The following is a 25270-nucleotide window of genomic DNA, read 5'->3' as shown; positions in this document are numbered from 1 at the left end:
TAGAGCGCTTTGCATCAGGTCGAAAAGGGTACTGATGCACATATTAACTAAAAATATTAGCACAGAGAACAGACATCCAGGCTAGAACAAATTTCTTTCGGAAAGTTGTGTAAGGATTTGAATCTTTACTTGAGTAACGTTGCAAACCAACACATGATGACAACACTAACGCCACCAAACACCATATTGCCACAGTCAGTGGTGAATTGAAACATTTCAAGTGGTGAATTAAATTAGTATGGGAAATTAAGCGATTGCAGCGCCACGCTTGTTGCCGATTTCAAATGGCAGTTAAATTCCTTACACAGATTCGGAACTGGACTTGGATGTCTGTTCTCTGTGATATTAGGTAGTCGTCAGCAAAACTATAGGAAAGAAAACCGCTATAATTGAGTTGCCTCAATAGGGTGTCTGCTACGAGGTTCCACAAAAGTGGTTACCAGACTCCCCCTTGAGGGCATCCACAAACACTCAATTTCTTAATCGCTGCCTGACGCAATGTCGAGAAAAGATGTCAGTTTTTGAGCGTTTGATAAATCCAATTGGAAATCATTGGAGATACACCATGACTCCGTACGGATTCCAATAAGGCATCGGAAGGCACTTTGCAAAAGCACCCTCAAGCTTTAAGAATACAGCCAAACAAGATTGTTTTTAAGTGAATGCTTTCTCGATATCGTGAGCAACTTTGTGTAAAAGGGTCACAGTGGACTTAACAGATTGTTAGGCATGTTGGTTCACATGAAGATGCATGTTAGTCAAATGAACATCACGGATGCGATAATCGACAATCCGTTCTTAGCATTTCGGAAGAAAAGAGGTCCAACTGATAGGTGTGAATCTCTGCTTCTTAATACGACGCACGACCCATTTTCGGAATATACTTCACAGTAAACATCCCCTCAAGATTTGGGAATATACCATGAGCAAGTTCGTTCACTTGGAAATCCTTAGATTTCGCAAGCAAGTGCTTGCGCAAGGATGTCGTTCAACTGACTGACTTCACTCAAACTGAAGGTTTTTCTAGCCGGATCGTTCAGTAGACCGAAGAACTTTCCTATAGGCCTTGCGAGCCGACCTGACAGCCTCCGATCCAGCTGAACGTCGTCTGTTCCAAATCTTTCTATGTGTTTCCTGAACTTCGCCAGATCAGACTCCCACCAAGGGGTTCCTCTTGTAGTCTTCACAGACCGTAGAGGACAAGCTTCTTCAAAAGCTTCCATAATGAAGGCCGTTGTAATATCAACGACATCATCCAAATCACTTGGAGTGTCAACGGATGGTGAATATTCATGAAATTTGGCCGCAACCAAATCAGTAAAGAGATTTTAGTTGACTGACCGAGAATTCCTGAAAAAAGGATTTGCACGTATCTTGCTTTTAATATAACTAAGCGTTTGGCACGATATAGTCCTCACCAATAACTTTTTAGTGGAATCAGTAACGCTGTACAGTAGGCCCGACACTTTCGATGTTTGTAATGCATCCCGATATACTGCAAGAATAACTAATGAAAAGAAAAATTATATCATTTTCCAGGATTCTTTCTTTGAATAGTAGTGTAAGTGTAGACCAGCATGGACCAGACTAGACTATAGGCCAGATTAGAAATACCATTGTTGGTTATTAAATAATAGCATTCACCACGTGCGTCTCCAGTAGGCAACCTTGACCGGTTGTTGCACCCGGCTGACCGCCGGGTTCTCTCATCATCGTCATCGCCATCGTTTTGCAAAACATTTGCCGTAAGTATATGTACTACCTATGTGTTAAAAAAAATCCCGGCCATAATCAGAGCAAATCCGGGCGGCCGACCGACACGGTGCGACGTAAATAAAGTGCAACAATCAATGTGTTACGTTTACTTCCAGCAGATTTGGCTCGTGTGTATACTGTATACACCAAGCGTCAGGCGTCTATCAACAGAACAGCGCCATTCGCGTTGACCTACTGACCTTAATGCCTAACTAATTGCCCGGTAATTGACTCATAAGAGTCGTACTTAATCATTGGAAAACTCGTATACGCGCGCGTGGAATCGAAATAATCGCCGGCCGGTTTCATTGAGTAGTGTAAAAATAAAGAAAATAATCTTCTTATCTCATGTTTGTTACTTTACGGCGAAGTATGCTTAATAAATAAATTTCGGGACCGAGACGTCCCTAGAACTAGACTTGGTTATGGCATTTTGATTTGCACACGGTAGATTCCGTTTAGTATACGTCGGTTACGTTGTTGAGGTTGCATTAGGTTTGCTATATAACTGTTGTATGCCAAGGTGGCGACGTTAGCGTCCTCCTACTAGATTAGTATGGCTTGACTCGCTGGATTCTTCCTCGGAACTTACCGCCACCGCCGGATGAGGATAGAAGTTTGCCGTGGAGATTTTGTGGCGAGAGGTGCTGGAGGATGCCACAGCTCGGTTGACGTTGGAACTGATGTTTTCAATGTTGGCCAGCTGATAGTGGTGACTTGGCACAGGTACCGTGCCCAAGAGGTTATCGGCCATCCAGTGGCGTTTGCTGGGCTGTTGATCTTCTGGAGGTGGACTTTGCGCTGTTTTGGAATGATAGAAATGGGTAGATGTGAGTTAAGCTGTATGCAAATGAGAAGAACTGACTGTGAGGGGGAGGGGGAGAGCTTCCGCAAGGTCTACAGCGAGACGATACGAAGAGACCCTCCTGAAATCCCCGGAAACATCTCTGAGACCTCCTGAAACACCTGACGGAATTGTTGAAAAATGAGCTATTAAGGCAAAACTGGATGCATTTCCCATTTTTTAATTTATTTCTTATTAAATAACGACGTATTTTAGAGGAAGGATCTAGGGGCTGTCCATTAATGACGTAAGGATTTTTGGGGGAGGGGGGTATGAGAAACTTGCGTGCCATACACAAATATTTTTGTTTTCATACAAAAAAATCTTACAAGAGGGGGTGGGGGTGTCGAAAAACCGTAAAAATTCCATTACGTAATAAATGGACAGCCCCTAGGTACCTCCTGATTTTTTTTCCTAGTGGAAAATGATTTCCGTTTTATTTTTAAACTTGTTTAAGCATGTTTTTTGTAAAAATGAAAAAAAAAATTCCACCAGGAAAAAAATCACGAGATATTGATCCTTCTTCTAAATGTGTATGGAAGCTGATTTTGAAAATATTGCTCCGTTATTTAATAAAAAATAAAAAAAAAACGATAAATTAGAAAATCCATCCAGTTTCACCTTTAAAAACCACTTGAACGCTTGAAAAACCACTGATTTCCCCTGAGATCCACTGAAGTGCCGCTGGAAACCCTCTGAGGTAGGAGGTACATCTGAAAATCCCTGAAACGCCACTCTAAGCCCTCTTGAAGCCTTTTGAGATCTCTTGAAACTCCTTGCAACACTCAAAAACGCATCTCAATCCCTCCTGAAAACCCCTAAAACTTCGAAATTTCCATAAAATAAACTTGAGATCCCCTGAAACTTTCTGGGACCCCCTGAAACACTTTGAAATCCTCTGAACTGGCTCTGAAAACCACTTGAAACTCCGTGAGCCCCCCCTGAAACATTTTTAATACTCTTGAAACTCCAAACGACCTTGGAACCGCCCAAAATTGGAGAGACCCCTGAAACGCCTCTGGATCTCGCTCAAACTTTCTTGAACGCCCTTAAAACCCCTGAGACTCCCTGAAATTGCTCCTAAAATGTCCCTGAAACGCACATAAATGCCTTTCAGGATGTCTATGGAACATTAGAATTCAATTTACTATGGGGGCAATTCTCGTTGAAACCAGGCCGCCAATTACATAAAGTCTGGGATATTAAATTTTTCTTGCTTAATCGCTAGAAAATGATAAAAAAGGATGAAAACCCCTCTTGCTTGTCTCGCTCCCAAATCAAATCATCATGTTACAGATTATTTCAGAAAATCTTCCATGTGTTCCTTCAGAAGTGTCACATTTTTTTTTATTAATGTGTATTTTAACTTAAAGCTAATTCTACACTTCGAAGTGTCACAAAAACTTCTTATACAAAATCTGGCATGAATTGCTTTACCAATTCCTTCATGGTTTTTCACTTTTTTCATTTCGAAGATTGTTTGAATTTCTCAATTCAGGGATAACTTCAGAAATTCCTCTGGATATTAATTAAAAAACTTCTTTAGTCATTCGTTTGGAGATTCCTTTGAAAAATCTAACAAAAAATCCTTCAGAAATTCCTCTAAAAATCATTAAAAAAAATCTTTGGAATATTTGTCCGAGTATTCGACCAAAAGTTCTTTCACGGATTGTTTGAAAAAAAAAAATCTTCTGGGGATTCATTTGGAAATTTTCTTCATGGAGTTGTTAAGAAATTCATCCTATTCTACAAATTACACAAAGAATTCTTTCAAAGCATCTTTCATGATTTACTTCTGAAATTCCTCCATTTTTTCCAAAAAAAAATATCCATGAATTTGAACAGAAATTCCATCAGAGATTTCTTCCGAAATTTCCATAGACATTTATTTAGGAATCCTCCAGAGATTTCTTTAATAAAGCATTCAGCGATGCCTACAGAAACTATTCCAGAGTTTTACAAAAACAATGTTTCAAAAGTTCCTTCAAACATCTATACTGGGATAACTATGGAAGTTCTTCCAAGGATTTCACCAGAAATTCCCACAGCAACCTTCAATTTCTCCAGAAATTCCACTAGGAAATCCTCCAGAACTTTCACAAAGAGTTGTGTATGACAAACTGCAGAAATTTCTCCATAGATTTCTTTAGAAAACCCTTCACAGATGCACAGAGATCTTACAAAATCTCTAAACAGAGATTTTGTAGGGACTTTTCTAGGTTTTTTTTTTCGATAAACCCTTTGGTAATACCTTTTAGAATTCTCTCAAACGATCTTCCAAAGGATTTATTCCAAAATTCGATCCGGGGTTTGCTTTTGAAATTGCTCTAGGATTTTGTTTTTGAAAATCTGAATTTCTGTCAGAAAATCTTCATGGGATTTCTTTAGAAATACCTCCAGAGACTCTTTTTTTTAATTGTGAGATCCATTCGGGACGTAAAAACTTGAAGTACTTTTAGGCAAAGTACGTTTAATTGGCAAATTGAGAGATAAATTTTGTGGAAAAATTACCACTTGTTTTGGTGGGATTCGAACTCACGACTCCGTTATCGCTAGTCCGGCGCTTTAACCAACTAAGCTACAGAACAAGTTACAACTCTGCAGAATAGAAAGTCAAACTGGATTCGAAGCACCACTTTATCTCTCTTTCGGCTCTTAGATGCCCAACTAACAATCACTCATTTAACAGGCACCATTATGACGAATTAAATCAGCATAATGTTGAATAACATTTGAATTATGTTCACGTACAACCTATGTTCGGGTTTTGTTCACACAAATTTGGAGAAGTTATAAAGCATCATGTTGTGCACCAACTTATTTTTTTGTTGTTCAAAGCGTTTTACAAATGTACAAGAAAGTTGTTATTCAGCTTTGGCAAAAATGACTGAAAATAAATAAAATGCAAAAATGTTGAACTCTCATGAGAGTATTTATTTGCTTTATTGTTGAGAACACCTATTATGAAATAAGAATTACATATAAAATTACCTAAATCCGGATTAGAACTCGAGACCTGTCGATTGCCAGCCGCATGCCTTCCTATCTGCGCCATCCTAGAGATGGTGAGATGCAGCACCCAAAGCAAAACATAATCTCCCATGACTCAATAATGATCACTCCTGAACTTGTGTTCAGCAGTGGTGAGTTAGCACAGCACGTGGTAATCAACTGAACAACGCCTTATACTTCAACAGCTGTTCAGCCCAAAACACGTGTTTTCCATTCTGATTTCACTGTCAATATTTTTATCGCACGGTGAGAAAACTTGTATCGAATGCGGCCAAAAAAGTTGGTCTTTATTGAAGATTTTGTTTCCAGACAAACTAATTGCGATATGAATGTTTTTAATTTTATTATTAAATATCGATCTTTTAAAATGTATGACAATATGTGGTGCGGTATGGTCTTGGACATGGTGCGTTCACAGCATCTGTTCAGGTAATCTACTCATGCTCAGTCGAAGATCCGTTAAGCATTTTTTTTATTTATGTTTTTGTCATGGAATCTTGATATTATGTTCAATAAATAGTGCATAAGGATGTTTAGGGATACTTGAAATTTGTCGATTTCTGAATGCTGTTTGATTATCTAGGTGTTTGTGGGAACAATATTCAGCACTTAAATGTCAAATGCATTGATCCAAGCGTTTCGTACAAACGAACTGCTGCGGAAGATAAAAAATATAATAATCAAGGTACAAGATATCTTGTTACAGATTAATAATAATAAATAAATGCCTCATTTTTACGTTGATTACGTCTCTTGGCACTCAATGTTAAACTACAAAACTCTTTTCTGTTTTATTTTATGTTGTTCGTTTAAAATTTTGGTTCTTTAATAACTTGGTTGTCTAAACAGTTTTAGCCATGATTTATCCCATAATCCGAACAAAGTTCCGAGTCAAGCTATGACGGACTGAAGGCGTTTATTTGACAAGTGAAAAGCACATTGTTCAGGAGCATATGCTTATCGATACATCAGCTTAATAAGATGCAGACAAATGTTTTGTTAAACTCTTTTGTGAAAGAATCAATGCTTGTCGAATAAATTTCTTGCCAAACTTTTGAAAAGTGTTTTAATTTATCATTGTTGATACCGATGAGGAAAGTCGAACATTGACTATTTTCTCAATTGAAAAATCATTTAAACAGTTATGTGTTGAGCATAATTTTAGTTCAGCTATCATTACCATTATTAAGCTATAATTCAACAAGTTTGCTTGTTTGTGACTTGCAATTGTTAGTTGGGTGGACATGTCGTTCGTAGGCCGCGAGAGTGCGGGAGATTGGCATCTAAGAGCCGAAAGAGCCGAAATTCTTTCAGCAACTCCTTTGGAAACTCCAAGCACCAAATCCAGAAACTATCCAAAAAATTCTAGAGAAATTCAGTCAGAAACTCACAAAATCTTCAAGGGATTCCGTTAGACTTGAGAATGTCCTCCAGAAATTTATCCAAGAACCCTTAAGAACGTCTTGCTTCCAATAATGTTACATCAACTTCTTTAGGAAATAATTCAAGAATTACAGAAATTCATCTACGAATTCCTTTGATATTTTTTTTCATAGAGATTTCTCCAGAAATTTTTCAAAACAGTCATCTAGCAAACCTTCCATGAACTTTCTTATAAAAAGGATAGAGGACATTCTTGCAGAGATTCCTGCAGGAAATTTCATCAGAAATTCCGCCGGGTATTTGCTCCAAGCGTACCTCTAGGAATTTCTCCATGGATTCCTCCAGGAATTCATTCAATCAAATGTTTAGGATTAGGGGATTTCTCCATGATGTTTTTATCCAAAGATATCTTAAGAGATTTTGTTGGGTATTCCACCAGGGGTTTTCAGGTGTTCCTTTTGGAATTTCTTTAGAAAATCCATCTATGGATTCCTAAAATATTCCTGTTTTATTTTCAGAAATTGATTTAGGATTTGCTTCAGATTTTTTTGAATTCCTTCTGAAATTTCTTCAGTGAAACTTTCTGAAATATCTTTAGAGGCTTCTTCAATATTTCTAGAATTATTTCAGAAATTTCAGCAGGGATTTCTTCATAAGTTGTTCCAACCTTTGACTAACAAGCTCTGCTTTTACCATGAAAGCACTGGCAATAATTTATCACACATCTTGTCAGTAATCTGCCGAAGCATTACAATGACTTTTTTTATGGAATTTGCTACAAATTTTGGAATTCAATCAGCTGAGTACACGCCAATTATTATTATTAACTTTTCTTATTATGGGAAAATTCAGCCCGTGGCTGGTTCAGTTCGAAGTACACGCCAAGATATCTACCAAAAATATATTCTCGATGACGATGTCATAAGAAATGTTGGAAGAAGTTTGTTAGAAAGCTTTGAGGAAAATGGTGGTGTAAAAAAAGGGAAAAGTGGTGAATGGGCAGTTTGCATGCATCCGCTAAAAATGTTGTCATTGCTAAGGGAACTGTAAAAAAATATCGCCAGAGAACCCCATATTCTACGCTTGTCGTGATCATGAACAAAACGAGAGATATTTATAAAAGGAAGTATGAGAAAGGGAAGTATGAGATTATGGCAACATTATAAAATTAAGTATGTCATTAGGTATGCTTTTGGCGCTATTATGGGTGCTCCACAAAACAATTTATTGATATGAAGTGCTCCACGTATAAAAAGGCTGCATTATAAGTCATCATAAATGACTGAAACCCTCACTCAAGTTTTATTTTTATTCTACGATGAAATTAGTTAAACCCGAGAGCGAGTAAAGGCGTTTAAGTCTAGGCATAAGAGCCAGGACACAGAGTAAATACCTGTGTTCCATCCCAGGAAGCCAAGGACCAAGGGGTGACATTAACCTTCTTAGCATCGTCACCCCCACCGATTTTCTTGTTTTTTTTTTCTAAAGGCTTCTCCCCACTCAATAGCTTTCTTGTAAAACCAAAAACATTGCACAGTAGGCCACAGTAGGCCTGGTCGCTGTAGGGATTGAGAGGGATACCGAGCAAAGGATAAACAGGGCATATAGCATTAGCAGCAAAGATGCGGTACCAAATAAACAAAGCAAACGAAACAAATGATCAAGATGAAATGAAACTTCAGTCTTGTAAAGTATGTCGTACGAGTAGGTTTCGTCATTCGCAATCTTCGTCGTTGGTGCAGAGTTTCGGTCGGCAGAATTGGCTGGACCGGAATGCCACGGTGTCCGTCCGGACACGACAGTCGATTTAATGCTTGTAATGCATTTCCAATGTACTGCAGCAAGCATTGATAATGACAAGAAAAATAGTAGAATTACCCGAGCAGAGGAGAATATCAAATTAATAACTACGAAATAACATAACCTGTTTTTATATCTTGTTTTGTTATTGTTAACTTATCAAAGCATTGCTTCTCCATAACATATTTTGTTGGACAATCTCATTTTGTTATGATCATAGTATTAGTATACGTTCATAAAATAATATCTGAATAATATATTTTGTTGGAAAACATGTTAAGTTATTATTTTATTATTATGATTGGTCAAATATTTGATCATCAATAGCACGACAATTACAAGCTTTGATATCAAAACTGCATCATTCGAGATTTACGTTGTTTGCAGCATTTCGTGATGGAAAGCTTGTGCATATTTACTCATCAGTTTCTCTGCCTTTTCCTGGCATTACATCCCAACTGAAAATGAGTCAACATCTCAACTCAGTGTTTTATAATAATTTCGACAGTAACAGAAACTAGAGAAAAAAAATGTGCGCATTGATTGTTTGAGGGTTGAATCTCAGCTTCTTGGGTAGTGATCGATCTCAATTTTTGTCTGGATATTTATAATAATTTGAATTTGATCCGTGACAAATTTGTTCTGAGAAAAACTTTTTAAAATGTCGCAAAACGTTCATTTCCATAAAAATAGCAAAATTGTCATTTTCCAATTGTTTTATCCAAACGGATTATTCAAAAAAGTAGTGTGTTTCGTTAGTCTGATTAACTTTGCAGAAGAACTTGGCCATCATTTTAGAGTTATACTAAAATGTTTTTTTCGTTTTTTCTCCAAATAAGTGGATTGCGATAGCTATGAAAATCTTACAAATCTTATTTCTTAACTCTTTAAATTTCAAGTTATTAAAAGAGTCCAGTTAAATTTTGAAATCAATATGTGCATTAGAAGCTGAGATTCAGAGATTCCAAACTAAAACATAGGGCCCATATAGCCGAGGCGGTAAACGCACGGGTATTCAGCATGACCATGCTGAGGGTGACGAGTTCGATTCCCGGTCGGTCCAGGATCTTTTCGTAAAGGAAATTTCCTTGACTTCCTTGGGCATAGAGTATCTTCGTGCCTGCCACACGATATACACATGCAAAATGGTCATTGGCAGAGGAAGCTCTCAGTTAATAACTGTGGAAGTGCTCATAGAACACTAAGCTGAGAAGCCGGCTTTGTCCCAGTGAGGACGTTACGCCAAGAAGAGAGAGAGAGAGAGAAACTAAAACATGTTATATGAAATCGGCCATTGCCGATTTTATTCTGTCCAATACTGTATTACCTGTACATCATAACAAGTTTTGATTTTAGATTATTATTAATAACATTTCAAGTTCAAAATTTGTTATTGACACATTTTCCAAATTCACTATTATTATGTTGTTATTAAAACGAACAAAATACTTTATTAAATTCGTCTGCCAGGAACATTTTTTTGTTATGGTATTTGTTATTTTGCCGCTTATGACACGCAAGTCTATAACATAATATGTTATGTTAATAACATAAAAATAATAGATTCCTTTATGCAGTTATTTTGCCAAAATAACGCATTGTATTATGCTGTTGTAATTCCCTTCTGCTCGGGTAGTCGATTCTTTCATTTTCCAGGATTCTTTTAATGAATGGCTCTGTATGTGTATACTAGACTAGACTAGACTAGACTACGATGAAATTAGTTAAACCTTTAAGTTTACCTTTTTTGAAAGTGTAATGCAATTGGTAGTATGGTTAGCTCCCGAAAAACTCGAAAATTGTGAATTCCTTCATTCAGAAATAAAGTTGTTAAGTCCCCAGAACAATTGAACATCACTAACTTAGCAACTTACCGGAACTGTCGGAGTTAGTATCGAGCATAGGTTGTAGGATGCGACGTCGAGCGTTGATGAACCAGTTATTGACCTGTTGAAATAAAAAAGGATGATAAAAATATTAACATAGGAACTCTAGATGTGCCATATCCTATTACTCACTTGTAATAGCGTGAGATTGGTTTGGGCGGCTATTGCACGTTTCTCATCCTCAGTAGGATAAGGATGCTAACCATCACGCATCCAGCAACGGCGCAGCAGAGCAGTCATGCAAGAAAACGAAAAAGAAGAAGGAAAAATCAAAATTAGTGGAAAACAGAGAAAGTGACAAATTGGAAGCGAATACTAACGACTAAATGCTGAAATAACCAAGCCCGCATCACACTGGTCGCGTGTTTGGGAAGAACGCTTCGCTTTATACGTCTCCCGTGCTCGTCAAGGCTGCTGCCATCCAGCTCCGAGTCGTCGAGTTCATCCGAGCTGCCACTTGGGGACAGCTGACCGTTGGCGAAGGGGTCTAGCTGGGTCACTGGGGTTATGCCAATTTGGCTCAGAGGGGTCGATCCGAGGGTTTGGGATGGATAGTGAGGATTCTGTGGTATGGGTGGAGCTACCGGTAAATTGGTAGTAGCTACCGGAATGTTAGGATTGGAGAGATCTTGCGGTAATGGGTTGTGTGAAGGCAACGGCGCCATCGGCTGCTGAGGTAAGTGGCCTACTGCATTCATGTTTGAAACTGTAAGTTTGGAATCGTTCTGTGACACTCTACTCTGATCCTTACCTTGCATATTGCTATATTCATTGGTATCGTTTCCGGACAGGTAGTCGGCGTTTTGGTAGAATCTTTGAGCACTTCCGGAGAGATCCTGTCAAGGAAAATAATTCAAGTCACTACATGTTTCCAAATCGCGAAGACCGTAACTCACCTGCTCCGGACTGTTGATGGGACTGTTGGAGTTGGACAAGTTGTTGTTATGCTCCAAGGCGTAGTCCGATCGGAGTAGGTTCTCCGATTGCATCTTCCCACGAAGGCAGGCAATGTAGCGCGTGCAGAAGTCGCGACACAATTCTTGCACCTTCTCTAGCTCGAGCAGGTGTATCCTCAGCACTTGCAGAGCTTTGATCATAAGGCCGTCCAGTTCGGAATTATTGGTTAACAGGGGGCGTTTCTCCTTCTCCAGCAATTGCACGAAGGCCTAAAAAGGAAACAAATCACATCGCATTACTCCCGGTCTCACCCGGTTCGACATTTCCGCTCAGCCCTACCTGAATGTCCCGGGCAAAGCTGTCGCCTTCGCTGGTACCATTGCTGGATCCATTCGGGCTGGACGAATTCGAGGAGGGAATGTAGCCTTGTGTTGCTTGTTCACATTTCTCTAGTAGCAATGCCAACAGAGAGAACAGTGGATGTCTGTTGAAGAAAACCAAAAACGGTTGTTAGAAAGCGGACCAAGCAAAAAAAAAAAAAAAAAACTAAAATCGAAATGCATTTCGGTATTACAACTGGTTGGGATTGGGAAGAGCTTTGGCTTAGCTTCTTCCACAGGAAAGGCTGACGAAGCCGTAGAGGACTGACTGCTGTCGTCGTCCCTGCCTTGCTTGGTCGTAATAAAGATATTACAGTTATTTCAACATAGCCCTGGTTCCGTGTGTCTTGTGAAAATCCCCATCCTCACCCAATCCCCTCTATACGGAAGTCCGTCACTCTGGATGGATTCGAATGGATGACGAACAAGACGAAGACGACGATGATGATTGGGGACGATGACGACGATGACGACGATTGTCCCAAGGAGCTTTGTAAAACATCATGTCTATGTCGGTTGGTATATTTACTTGCATAGTCCAATATCCGACGTAACTACATCGAAATAACGTGTGCATTCGAAATCACATTTTATATTGCCATGGGTAGCTGCTCGGGAAGAGTAAGGTGCCTTCAGAACAAGGGGGTAGACTGCCCTAATCGAATGGATTACGTGTTTTTTGTCATGTTTCGAAGCTTCGGTTGCATTTAAATTTCGCTTTATCTATCGCATTCCTATGCTATATTCTTTTATACCTAAAGGGAGGTAATGTATTCATAAAATAAGAAATATCAACCGATAGAGGATTTTCACATAACAGGGTAATTATTATCATTCGATTTGTAATGAGAAATAAATTTCATGCACATTAAAAATGCTTCGATTGCTGTGCATCGGATGTTAGTAAATTTGTACAGTTTCCACTATTTATACCACAAATCATAGCTTTGAGTGCATTCTCTTCAAATAGAATGTGTAACATATGTAAAATATACATCAGTTCAGCCTGAAGTACACATTTATATTTAGGGGCAGTTCATGAACCACATAGACCAAAATTAGCGACCGTTTTGCAAGGTTACGCAAAGGTGCGCATAGGCTTCAACACCCTAGCTGCCCGGAGTCGATGGAGACGCATGGTGAACTTCCATGAGCCATGTGGGCAATGGTTCTAGTTTTGGTACTTACTTGTTTAATAGTTTTCGAATGATCGATGATGTGGAAAAGATGCTGGATCGCTGATAAAGCCTGTGGGAACCTGGGCACCCTCCACAGTAAATTGTCCCCTACCGCTTCAACCCTTTGGAGCCGGATTGTTTTGCCTTCACTGCCACAACCTCGATGGCCTCGAACACATTATGCTCGGTTCCATCGCCGGGATCATATTGACCCCTGCGGTTCCAAAGGATTAATGCAGGACTTAGACGTGGACACTGATTCCCGTGCTACTCCTAGGATTCCAAAATAATCAAACATCAAATAGTTTGCTAGGTCTTCTCTAGGAAGAGCAGAAATATAGTGGTAGAAGTGCTAAGGTAGGGAATCCCGTTTCTTCTACTGCTAGCACAGAACAAAAACATAGATGGGCTGACATGGAGGTTGCAGCACTGCAGCTTGACTCAATATCGAATTTGCGTGCTCAAGCAGGGCACGCTGACACTTCGTAATTAGATGACGGCGGCCAATCTGGAGAAGAGCGTACCTGAAAGGGCCGCCCATCCTGGTTTGAAGAAAACAGGACAGATCCTGATTACTGACCGTTTGTACTCGCTGCTCGCCGTCTTGACGGTGACCACTCTCACCACCTTGTCCTCATCTGGATGTATGGCAGTGATGCGACCTAACTACCACTGCTGGGGTGGAACCTTTTCTTCCCGTAGTAACATGTCTACGGATGTCCAATACAGCATTCTTCCATTATTGTCGTGTTTGCAACGTATGGAGATAGTCCACGGACCGCCTCTTCCAAAAATGGTCCTTCATGTCACGTGCTGCCACCTTGACAGTCTGCTGATTTTTCCCCATCATACGAAGGCTCCGGAATCGCTTGACCAGTGCGCCCAATCAACAAATGCGATGGCCCTCAAATTATTCGGGTCATCCGACAAAGGGCATAGCAGCCGCTAGTTCATAATCGCTTCCGCCTCCGCAAGGAACGTCGCCGTCACTTCGTACGTTAGTCTTGTTTCTCCTATACAATACGCTTGGGCACCCAAGTAACACACATGTTATATATAAGTTACGACAGCGCAAGTTTTGGTTGTCTAGAAGTTTATTGTACGTTATTTCAACACAATGTTAGAATTACGTAAAATAAACTTCTATACAACCAAAACTTGCGCTGTCATAACTCTATTATAACATGTGTGTTGCTTGGGCAAGTGTTTCATTACCTTGACTCCGGCTTCCCAAATTCCGCCAAAGTGCGGGCTTCGCGGCGGTATGAAATGCCAGGTGATACCTTTCGTGGTGTAGAACTCGGCTAGCTTGACCTTATGTAATTGGCTTTGGAAAAATTGTCGTAGGTCCACTAGCTCATTAGCACCTCCGGTGAATGTAGTAGCATTATCCGAATAAAGATCAGAAGGAGTGCCACGTAGACTCTAAAATCTTTGTAACGCTGCCAAGAACGTCTTCGCCAGCAAATCTGTGCACAGCTCCAAATGTACTGCCTTCACAGCCTTGCACACAAACACCGCAATGTACGCCTTTACAAATTTTGGTTTCTTATCACTCTCCCGGAGTACGTATGGTCCGGCAAAATCTACACCAGTCGAAGCAAACACAGGTGCAGGGGTGACACGGTGGTTTGGCAACTGATCAATGAATTGGTTCAACTGCGACGGCTTGTGCTTGAAACATCTGTAACATCGACTAGTACCGGGGCCCGTGGCGCAATCGGTCACACGATTACTTCATAAGCAGATAGTCATTGGTTCGATCCCAGCCCCGGCACTTTCGTCAGTTGCTCTTTCCCCCTGAGAGCAGCTGACTCTAACCCTCTTCTGAGCCCATGGCTCAAACAAACCCGGATACTTGGACATCGGCGAACGGCAACCCATAATGGACCCCCAATCGGACTGGTAACAGGAACACCCAACAGACACACATCAACATCCTCTTGCTCATCATTCTACCATGATAGGGTAGAAAAGTGAAAGCAGCGCAACGGCAACCAGTTCGGTATAGTACAATTAGAATATAATACATCTAGGCGCTGTACAAAGTTTAAGTACAGCTTCCAATTGGAATCGCTCACGCAGTGCCCTAGTGGACAAAAGAGCTGTACATTAGGTTAAGTGATTGAAGAATAAACATCGACTAGTAATACGCTTGACAGTCGTCTTCACCTTGATCGGCCAATACTGCTGACGAATGCTTGAGATCAACGAGAGGAGCTACAACATCACCGCGGAGGTACCTCAGGGGTGTATCCTGGGCCCGGTACTATGGAACGCGGCGTATGATGGCGTATTTAGGCTCACACTTCCACCGGGCGTAAAGCTGGTCGGCTTCGCCGATGATATTACCCTCGTGGTGTACGGCGAGTTAATAGACGAAGTGGAACTGACAGCAACGCACGCAATGGATCATTGAAGCCGACTTTTCCGCTACTCACCGCATCAAAACAAAAGCGCCTCTGTATATGGACGGTAACACAGTGACAGCAGTCGAGTTACGTCAAACACACACGGCTACGGTGGCGCTATCTGATCATTTCATAGCGGTCGTTTTAGTTATTTTAGTGATCCATTGGTCGAGTCATTTGGCACGCGCGCACCACAAAACGGAGGTGCTGCTGGTAAACAACCGCAAGTCTTAACATCAGGCAGTGGTCACCACAGGCGGATGCACAGGGGTCTCCAGTTAGCCTAGTGGTTAAGGCTATGGATCGTCGATCCGGAGACGGCGGGTTCGATTCCCGTTCCGGTCGGGAAAATTTTCTCGACTCCCTGGGCATGGTGTATCATTGTACTTGCCTCACAATATACAAAATTCATGCAATGGCAGGCAAAGGAAGCCCTTCAATTAATAACTGTGGAAGTGCTCAAAGAACACTAAGTTGAAGAGAGGCTGGCCAAGTCTCAGTGTGGACGTAGAGCCAAAAAGAAGAAGAAGAAGAAGAAGGATGCATGATCAACTCTAAGCGCTCACTGAAGCAAATTGGGGTCATGGTCGACGATAAGCTGAAATTCGGAAGCCACGTAGAATATGGTACAAATTTCCCAAATGGAGGAGAACGTGCCTCTGGAGCCCACCTACTGATACCACGTAGAATATGCATGCCAAAAGGCAAGCATTGTCAAAGATAATGTCAAATAGCTGGGCAATACAAAAAAGCGTTACGGCAGGGAGGGTCGAAAAATGTCGATTTTAGCATTCCGTAATAAATGGATGCTGCCTTGCGACAGTAGCGGTCTCCATACTTGCTATTTTATTTGCCAGTTTCACTGCCCCTGTTAACAAATGTTTATCGACGAAATCGTTATTCAACCATAATCGATCACTTGACGAGAGTGATCTTTCGTTTGCTTCCCGCGTGAAGCGAACAATGGCGTGATCGGGTGCTTATTCGGACACGTCGGTTGTGGTAAATATTGAGCGATCACTCAACGCGAGTGTTCGATTGTCTGCTTTCCGCGTAAAGCGAACAATGTCACGGCGGCCAGCATGGCGAACAAACATCAAAAGGTCATATTACTTATCAAAGTGAATCCTGATTCAACGATACCTTCCCTAATAACAAACACTCCTTCCCGCAGCCTTTGGTGGAGTCGCAGCGGTAAACGCGGTCATTCACTTAACAAAGCTTGGTACTAACATTTCTTCCCTCTCCCAACCTGACTGTAAGGACGTGGCCGGCGCCGTTTTTGTACTGTAAAGCTAAGAAATCGTTATTTAACCATAACTTATCAGCATTATTGAAAGTTCACGGAAGTAAATTTGCACTGGACTTCCACTATAGTAGAAAATGTCATGACATTTTTTCCATGATATTCCTTGACATTTTACAATTCTCCTGGAGGTCCGCCAACCCAGGCACGACTTCATTCTTTCTAGTGATGCTCTCCACCAAAGTTCTTCTTCAATCAGGTGCTCCGGACTTAAGGCTCAATTGAGAATGGCAAATGTTCCAGAGCTAAAAAAGCACTTTTTCCCAAAAATGATCCACAAATCGAAGAAAATAAGAATGTCCGATTGTTTATTTAGTCAATTATGACAATCGAACACGCTGATTTTGTTCGCTTTTTCGGCGTTTTGGAGAAAAGTGCTTTTTCAATTTTGGATAATATGCGATTCTCAATTGAGCCTTAAGCCTCGTGATAGCACATTAGCGGGATTTCTCTTGGACCTGATGTAAATAGTCCCATTTGTAGTTCTGGAGTCAGCTCGACAATCGTAGCTATCTGGTTGCACACGAACAGATTAGACAAATCATCGAATCGGAGTACGGTGTAACAGCACTAGAGATCCTCTGATTCAAGTATTGGTATTGTCATCGGTTTCAGAGGATCGACTCGAGATTTACTGCACACTAGCTGGAAGTTGATTGTGCTGCCACTGACCTCGCTTCAAACGTACAGAACCGCACTATATGCGCGCTGGAATACATCACAGTACCCACAGTTGACCTACCGGGGATAACGCACCTTTTATTCCTGATTTGTCGTACTGAATCCAGATGTTCACGAAATGCCAGCCAGAGTTGCATCTGTTCATCGGGTAACTCATCGTTCCATCCTTACTTCAAACGCCATAGTTCTTGCATTAGCAGTTTCACGGTGGTCACTACAGGACCTAAGAATCCCAGCGGGTCAAATAGCATACTGATTTCCGAGAGGTATGAGGAATTTGAGAGGTACGTTGAACACGAAGTAGTCTTGGCCCGGATCCCATATCAATCCTAGAGTCTTGATAGTGTCGTTGAACATTTCAAAATCTATTGGTTTCTCCTGTATCTCCAATGCAATCAGTTCTAGAGCATATGTACTGTTGGAGCAAAATGTATGCACGCCGATTCCACCTCGACTCAACATAGCCGTCAGCTGTCTGTAGAGTTCCTTGACATCTGCTGCTGATTTGCCACCAGTGAGGAAATCATCTATGTAGCTGTCCTCCTTGACAACCGTTACTGTCGCAGAAAAGTTTTCCGCTTCGTCCGTAGCCAGTTGAGTCAATGCCTTTGTTGCTAGATAGGGAGCACTCGAACAGCTGTTCTCAATTCGAAGGTAGACAGCCACTTGTCATCCAAATACTACCCCACAGTAAAAAAGCGAGCCAACATCTCTGACCCCCATTGTGCGTTGAACCCCATTTTGACAGCAAAATTTGTAAACAGTAAACTTTTCTGGACCAACACTTGAAAAGCGCGTAATATTTTCCACAACAAAAAAGAAAATTTTCGAGAATACTAGAAGAATTATGAAAAAATCTAATTCTCTTAGCTGATGTTACAATAAATAAAAACGTGTTCAAATAAGGCCGCAATTGGGGATGCAAAGAACTTTTTTTGTTAAAGAAAAAATATCACTCGTAAACTACGCCTAAATCAAATGTTTGACCTGAAACAGATGATGACTTCAAAAACATGGCCGCATCGCAGCCGGTTGAAGGTAGACATTTCGTTCGCGTCGTTAAGCCATACAATTCTCTGGTATTTCCTATCCTCAGGATGTACTTGTACCTGGCGGTACATTTAAGGTACGTTCACTGTTAGTGCCACCTGATACGTGCAGAAATGTCTACATGGTAGTTCCAGTTGAGTATCATTCCGTAATACGCCAGTCGATGCTACGGTAGTTGCTAAAGTAGTTCGTTCTCCTTCGTTACCATTGAGGGAGGAGTGTCCAGCCCCCACTATCTGAGTTTCCTCTTCCAATTGAGAAGATTATCTCCGCATTCATTACTTAGAGAAGAGGTAGCAGAGACATCAATTGGCTAGTCAAATAAAACGGATAGTAAAAAACCTAACACAACAATATTCGACAAAAAATCATACAGTAGTCAGTGACTTTGTCTACGACCTTAAATGATCTGGCTGCCCGTAGAAATCCTGATAGGAACCCTACAAAATTTGAGAAACAGATGAATATCGTCGCAGATGGAGCTGTACAATAGCTTCAAAACATGTACTAACATAAAATCGATAGTTTTATAGTTTATTGCATTGCTAACTGGACTGCGACAGAGTGCGGAATCTTAAATAAAAGTGCAATATTGCATCAAATCGTTCCGGTGTTTTCACCGCACTTATTCATTATGAGCTAATGAATAAGTGTGGTGAAGACACCGAAAAGATCTGACACCAAATCGCACTTTTATTTGAGATTCCGCACTTCCTCGACGAACTTTTAACTGCGCAATGCGCAATATCAAAACCGATAAACCTTACAGCGACAGAAATATGTTTGTTTACCCGATTCATGGACAAATTTGGTCTCTTTTGAATTATGTTTTTTATCAGTTCTCCACAAAAATCATTTTCAAGCGAGTAAAGGCGCTTAAGCCTAGGCATAAAGGGCCAGGGCACAGACAAACAGACATAACACTCTGATAATTCACATCGTACACCGATTTAACGGTCTTTTTCAAAATTTGATAGTTGGCCAACTGCCTCTACTCTCAACCGTGGCGCTCGCATCGTTTTTGTTCGAGTTTGACGTTTGCTCACTACCGCCACCTAGTTGGTGGACGGCCAAACATAGGCCTTTTAGCATTGGGCGAATATGTTTCCGTGACTATGATTTGAATCGAAAAATGTTCGAAGTGTTACGTCTGTTTGTCTGTGGCCAGGGCATAAGGGGTAAATACCTGTGTCCCATCCCAGGAATCCAAGGACCAAGGAGTGATATTAACCCTCTTAGCAACGTCACTCCCACCGTTAATTTTTCATATTCATGCTTCGTATACTGAACGGTTGCACAATGGTTTATTTTCCCATTTTCACGCTCTTCTGTCAAAGTAGATTTGATTGCAATTAAATCGTAGTAAGGAGATTTTTTATTATTGCCATATCTCCTCAGTAGACGATCGTGGACGGACAAACTGACCCTTATTTGAAAGCTCTATAGATGTACTTTCTGATAAGGGTATCCTCAGCTGCACCTTTTTGCCCCTAAGAAAGATATTTATCCCTAAAAATGGATGAAAAAATCATAAATTCATCTATAACTCGTCTCATTTAATTCTTACAGCTTTGATGTCTTCGACAAAGTTGCGTATTTTATTGATTCATACAACTTTGCAGAACATTGTATGGGTCTAAAAATTCAACAAATGTATGTTTTACTTACAAAACGTGTTTTTGGGGTTAACTTTCAAACACAGGCCTCTATCTCCATTGGAGTAAAAATTACAACATTGACGTCTTCAGAAAAGTTGTTTGGAATCAAAAATGCTACAACTTTGCCGAAAACGTCAACCCTCTATCTCAACAATTAAAAAAAAAATAATTTTGTATCTCCCTTTTAGGGGGATTGATCCGAAAACTCTAATTGTCAAAAGATGGCGCTGGTCATTCCCATCAACTTTGCCGAAGACAGCATTGCTCTATCTCCTCAATCCTTCGAGCTATTGATTAAGAGCGTGAAAATGGGAAAATAAACCATTGTGGGTTGGTACGAGATGTCCCCGTTCTTTGATTTCAATAACAATAACAACGCTGCACAGTAGGCCTGGCCGCTTTAATGTTTGTAACACATCTTAGATGTGCTGCAAGGATTAATAATGACAAGAAAAATGATGGAATTAGTCGATTCTATCATTTTCCAGGATTCTTTCAATGAATGGCTGTGTATGTGTAGACTAGACTAGTTCTCCACAAAAATCATTTTCAAATAACTGAATCGAATTTAGGTAAAGTTTGTAGCTGAATTCTTGGGCTAAAGTTGAGTTGGTTGCTTCATAACATATTTTAAGGTTCAATACGTTAGGTATAAAACAGAAAACACAGATTGCTTGAAATGTAATATTTCTCTTACATTCTTCGGAAAATACAACTTACTTGTACACCGCCCTTTTGTCCGCCTCGAACTGGGCCTGATCGATGTCGCTGATACTACTGCTATTGCTAGGCGAAGACACTGGCGTCTGTCCGGAAGATGTGGCATTGCTGGGCGAGGTATGATGTCCACCGTTCCCACCACCACCTCCACCTCCGCCGCCACCACCACCACCCGCACCCGTCGTCCCGGAAATGCCGGACGCCGTAACTGTCGCACCGGACACCGGAACTGCAGCAATGCTATTTTCTTGCATTATTTTCTCGCCGATTTTCCCACTTCTTCACACGAACCAACGATTTCTTCTCGATCACACGCGACTAGCACAAAAATGCACCCAAATCACCAAAATGAATCGACTTATTGCACATATGTAGGATCCACCACGCAACTGTTTCACACGTTTTCCCTCATCTGGAAGCCACCGGAAGCCCGAGCAGTAGCTTTTGGTTTACCTTGCACCCCCACACAGCTAGTAGCTCTAGCGACGGGTCGGGATTATTATTTTATGGCACTGGAAAGATCTACACGTTGTGTAGGTATAAGGTATAAACGTGATTCGCAACCAACTCGCGGAATCAACAACAGCTTGTACTCTTCTGTGTCTCTCTCGCCTCTTTATCGGCAGCAAACCCGATTTGCATAAATCAGTTCATCAATTTGGCATTGATTGTTTCACCGCCTCCTCGTGGGGTCTCGGCTCGCCCCAGGACAACCAACATCGATTCCGAACGATTGAACCTATGTGGTGGATGGAGGTCCGTCCTCCCGCTTGCCTAGTCACAGTTTATTTTGTCAACCTTTCAAAGTGGATTAATTTTTCCATGCTGCTGCTGCCATGCCGTGCCGCCGCAACTGGGGCTTGTGAACGTTGTTGCTCGGTGCTGGTGATGTGCGCTCCTGTTGTGGCATTCGGGGTGATTGTCTGTGAAAGAGAAAGAGAGTACGAGGAAGGACATGAAATTAGATTTCCGTTGTAAAATTGATGGTTTTTCGGGTATGTGGACGATTGAGTGATCGATAAATCCGTCTCTGGCGAGGTGCATACAATGATCATAATCATAATTATTTTTACTGGGGAAATTGAATTCAAATGATGAGCTTTTTTGATGGTGGGATGTTTTTGACAATGTTGTTTCTGGATGAAATTATTATCCGTTTGTTTATGAATTAGAAAATTTTTATTAAAGTCTTACTCCTAATAGAGGTATACCTCGATTTAGTGGACATATCAGAAATCTTTTGTCTTCAAAACTACATATGTTTGGTTGATTGCAAAGCCAATATTTTGAGCAATGGACATACACCATAATGCTATTTGCATAAATGTCACAAAAAATTGAAAAAAAATCAGAAATTCATTCAGGGATTCCTTTGAAAATGTCTCTGAGGATCTATTTACCCTGAAATTACTTCACGAATTGCTTCATAAATTCCTCCAGCATAACAGCATAACTTAGTAATCAAAAGAAAACATTTTGGTCCTTATTACATTCCACACCTTGTTGAAAGGTCATGGTTTTAGGTGTGGCCGAGATAGATCTTGAAACAAGGATAAATGGATTAGTATTCCTAATCTTTTATTCGGTGTTCATTAGTTTGAAACAGTAAGGACTAGGGTTCCGATGCAAGGTCAATATTGGTACATATTATCGTTAGGGGATCCGATTTTGACTGAAAAAGGAGCGTGTTAAAAGCGGAACCTATCAATCAGAATCCTCCCTTGCGATTAAGTTGAAAATGACTACTGTAACAAAACCGAATACTTTATAACTTCTCATAGCGATAAAGTAATACGACATGCACTATACAAAGGACACGAGATATACCACGATAGATCAAATTTTGGTCGCAGTGATTTATGTTCCGAACAGAGAAAAAAAATGTAGGCTTGTGCTGCTTTAGGTATATCTACTCGGTCGCCTTTTGTTGCAATTCTGAGGTGTTAAATAAAATTAAATGAACCCAGAATTCAACTCTATTACGATGGCCACCGAATAAATTCTCATCTCAAATCATCATGTTACAGAAGAATAATTGCTTCACCAATTCCTACATGATTTTTCATAAATCATTTCAGAGATTAATTGAGAAATTCGCCCAGGGATTAATTAAGAACTCCTCTGGTTATTTATTCATAAATTTCTATAGACATTAGTTCGGAGAATCTTTTGGAGATTTCTTTAGAAAACCTGCCAAAAATTTCTTCACAAATTCAAAACATCTTTCTATTTTTGTTTGCGGAAACTTGTCCGAGCATTCGGCCAAAAAATCCTTTACGGATTCTTTCAAAAAAATCTTCCATTAATTCATTTGGAAATTTTCTTCAGAGATTGTTTAGAATTTCTTCTATTCTATAAATTTCACAAAGAATTCTTTCAAAGCATCTTTCATGATTTACTTCCACCAATTATTTTCCAAAAAAATGTTCATGAATTTTGGCAGAAATTCCTCTGGAGATACATACAAAAATGCGTCCAGAGATTCCTTCAGAAATATATTTGAACATTTGTTCAGAAATTTCTCCAGAGATTTCTTTAATAAAGCTTTCAGCGATGCCTTCAAAAATTATTTTTCAGAAATGTTTCAAAAGTTCCTTCAAAAATTTGAACAGGAGTTATATTGGAAATTCTTCTAAGGATTTCACCAAAAAACCCCACAGCAACTTCAAATTTCTACAGAAATTTCACTGACTAGTCATTTCTCCAGAAGGTTCGGAATGAGTTGTTTTTGATTTTTTGTAGGAATTCCTCCAGGGATTTCTTCGGAAAATCCTTCAGAAAATTACGTTTTTTTTCTCTAGACTTTTTTAGATTTGTTTTTTTGAAAAATCCTTCTAAAATTCCTTTCGGCATTCTTTCAAATGATCCCCCAAGGATTTGTTTTGCAACATTCTCCGGGGTTTGCTTTACAAATTGCTCCAGGGATTTTTTTGTGTCTGAATTTCTGTCAGAAAAATTTCCTGGGATTTCTCTAGAAATTCCTCCAGGGACTCTTTAAAAAATGTGAGATCCATTCGGTTTTTTTTTTGCAGGGATTCCTATAGAAACTCCTGGGGGTTCCCTCAGAAAATCTTCCATGACTTTTGTTATAAATTCGACTCTCCAGATTTTCCTCCGAAGTTGTCTTTACAAATTTCTTCATTATTATGAAAAAACTTCCGCAGATTTTCCGATAATTCTTTCATGGACCCTTGCTGAAATCCATCCTAGATTTCGGTAAAAAAATCTTTCACAAGTACCTGAAAAAAACCTTTGGAAACTGCTCATAGATTTACTTCAAAAATTCGTCCAGGAAATCCGAAAGAAATACGGTCAGAAATTTGTTCACAAAATCTTCTAGGGATTCCTCTCGACTTTAGAATGTCATTAAGAAATTTCTCCAAAAAATCCTTAAGAAAGTCTTGCACGAATAGCTTCCAAAAATATCATATGAGTTCAAAAAATCTTGGATAGATATTTCCAGAAATTCATCTACGAATTTTTTTCTTCGGATTTCTTTAATATAGATTTCTTCTGATTTTTTCAAAGCATTCATCTAGAAAACCTTGCTTGAAGTTTATCAAAATATTACATGAACTTTTATTAGAATGTGATTCACGGCAGAGCGTTAATGATTAATCATAAATTTAATCATGATTAATGATGTATGATTAGATTAATCAAAAATCATTAATCATAATCATAAAAAATATAGTTTAATCATTAATCAGTAATCATAATCATAAGAAAAACTATTTATTCAATCATTAATCATTCATCATAAAAATGGTTCACCATATAAAATGTATGATCCAATTTTAATTATTTTTAATGCTGTATTGAATAGTAGACCTCTTTTGACGCAGAGTTATTTTTATGCATGAGCTACTCAGAACCAATATTGTGAAAAAGAAAATGTGAAAATGACGGTAACTATGACTATGGCGGCTAGGGGACGTTTATAGGGACGAGCAGAGGAAGGGTCAAAAAGGGGGTTCAGCTGGGTTCCAGGATGGTGCAGGGGTGTTTCAAGTAGGTGCCATTAACAAGCAACACGCATGTCATATAAGAGTTACGGCAGCGTAAGTTATAGTTGTATAGAATTTTAGTGAACGTAATTCTAACACAATGCTAGAATTACGTCAAACTAATTTTTATACAACCAAAACTTGCGCTGCCGTAACTCTTATATGGCATGTGTGTTGCTTGGGAATAGATCTCAAGAGCATTTAAGGGGCTTTCAGGGCAGGGATGGCATTCCGCACTGAAAATGTGCACAGTGCAGCTCATTTTCATATTAAAACCGCGCACACTTGCACGCACACTGAGG

The 25270-nt window shown here is 40.0% G+C and overlaps 1 protein-coding gene across 3 annotated transcripts in view; it reads right to left on the bottom strand.

Annotated features, from left to right (window-relative positions):
- Positions 1-1133: 1133 nt before the first annotated feature.
- LOC109419659 (homeobox protein PKNOX2) overlaps positions 1134-25270 on the bottom strand; it is a 278138-nt gene continuing 254001 nt past the window's right edge. For all 3 annotated transcript variants that reach the window (XM_062853844.1, XM_062853845.1, XM_062853846.1), the window contains exons 3-10: positions 20962-21884; positions 11917-12061; positions 11577-11846; positions 11432-11516; positions 11001-11368; positions 10813-10878; positions 10669-10741; positions 1134-2556 (exon numbers count right to left, since the gene is read on the bottom strand). In XM_062853844.1, the coding sequence (XP_062709828.1) occupies positions 2288-2556; positions 10669-10741; positions 10813-10878; positions 11001-11368; positions 11432-11516; positions 11577-11846; positions 11917-12061; positions 20962-21215 (1530 nt within the window). In that variant the 5' untranslated portion in view covers positions 21216-21884 and the 3' untranslated portion in view covers positions 1134-2287. The remainder of the gene's footprint in view (positions 2557-10668; positions 10742-10812; positions 10879-11000; positions 11369-11431; positions 11517-11576; positions 11847-11916; positions 12062-20961; positions 21885-25270) is intronic.

The sequence above is a fragment of the Aedes albopictus genome, chromosome 2 (genome assembly GCF_035046485.1).
Source record: "Aedes albopictus strain Foshan chromosome 2, AalbF5, whole genome shotgun sequence".
In the NCBI taxonomy this organism is placed as follows: domain Eukaryota; kingdom Metazoa; phylum Arthropoda; class Insecta; order Diptera; family Culicidae; genus Aedes; species Aedes albopictus.
This window is presented reverse-complemented; position numbering and strand designations above follow the sequence as displayed.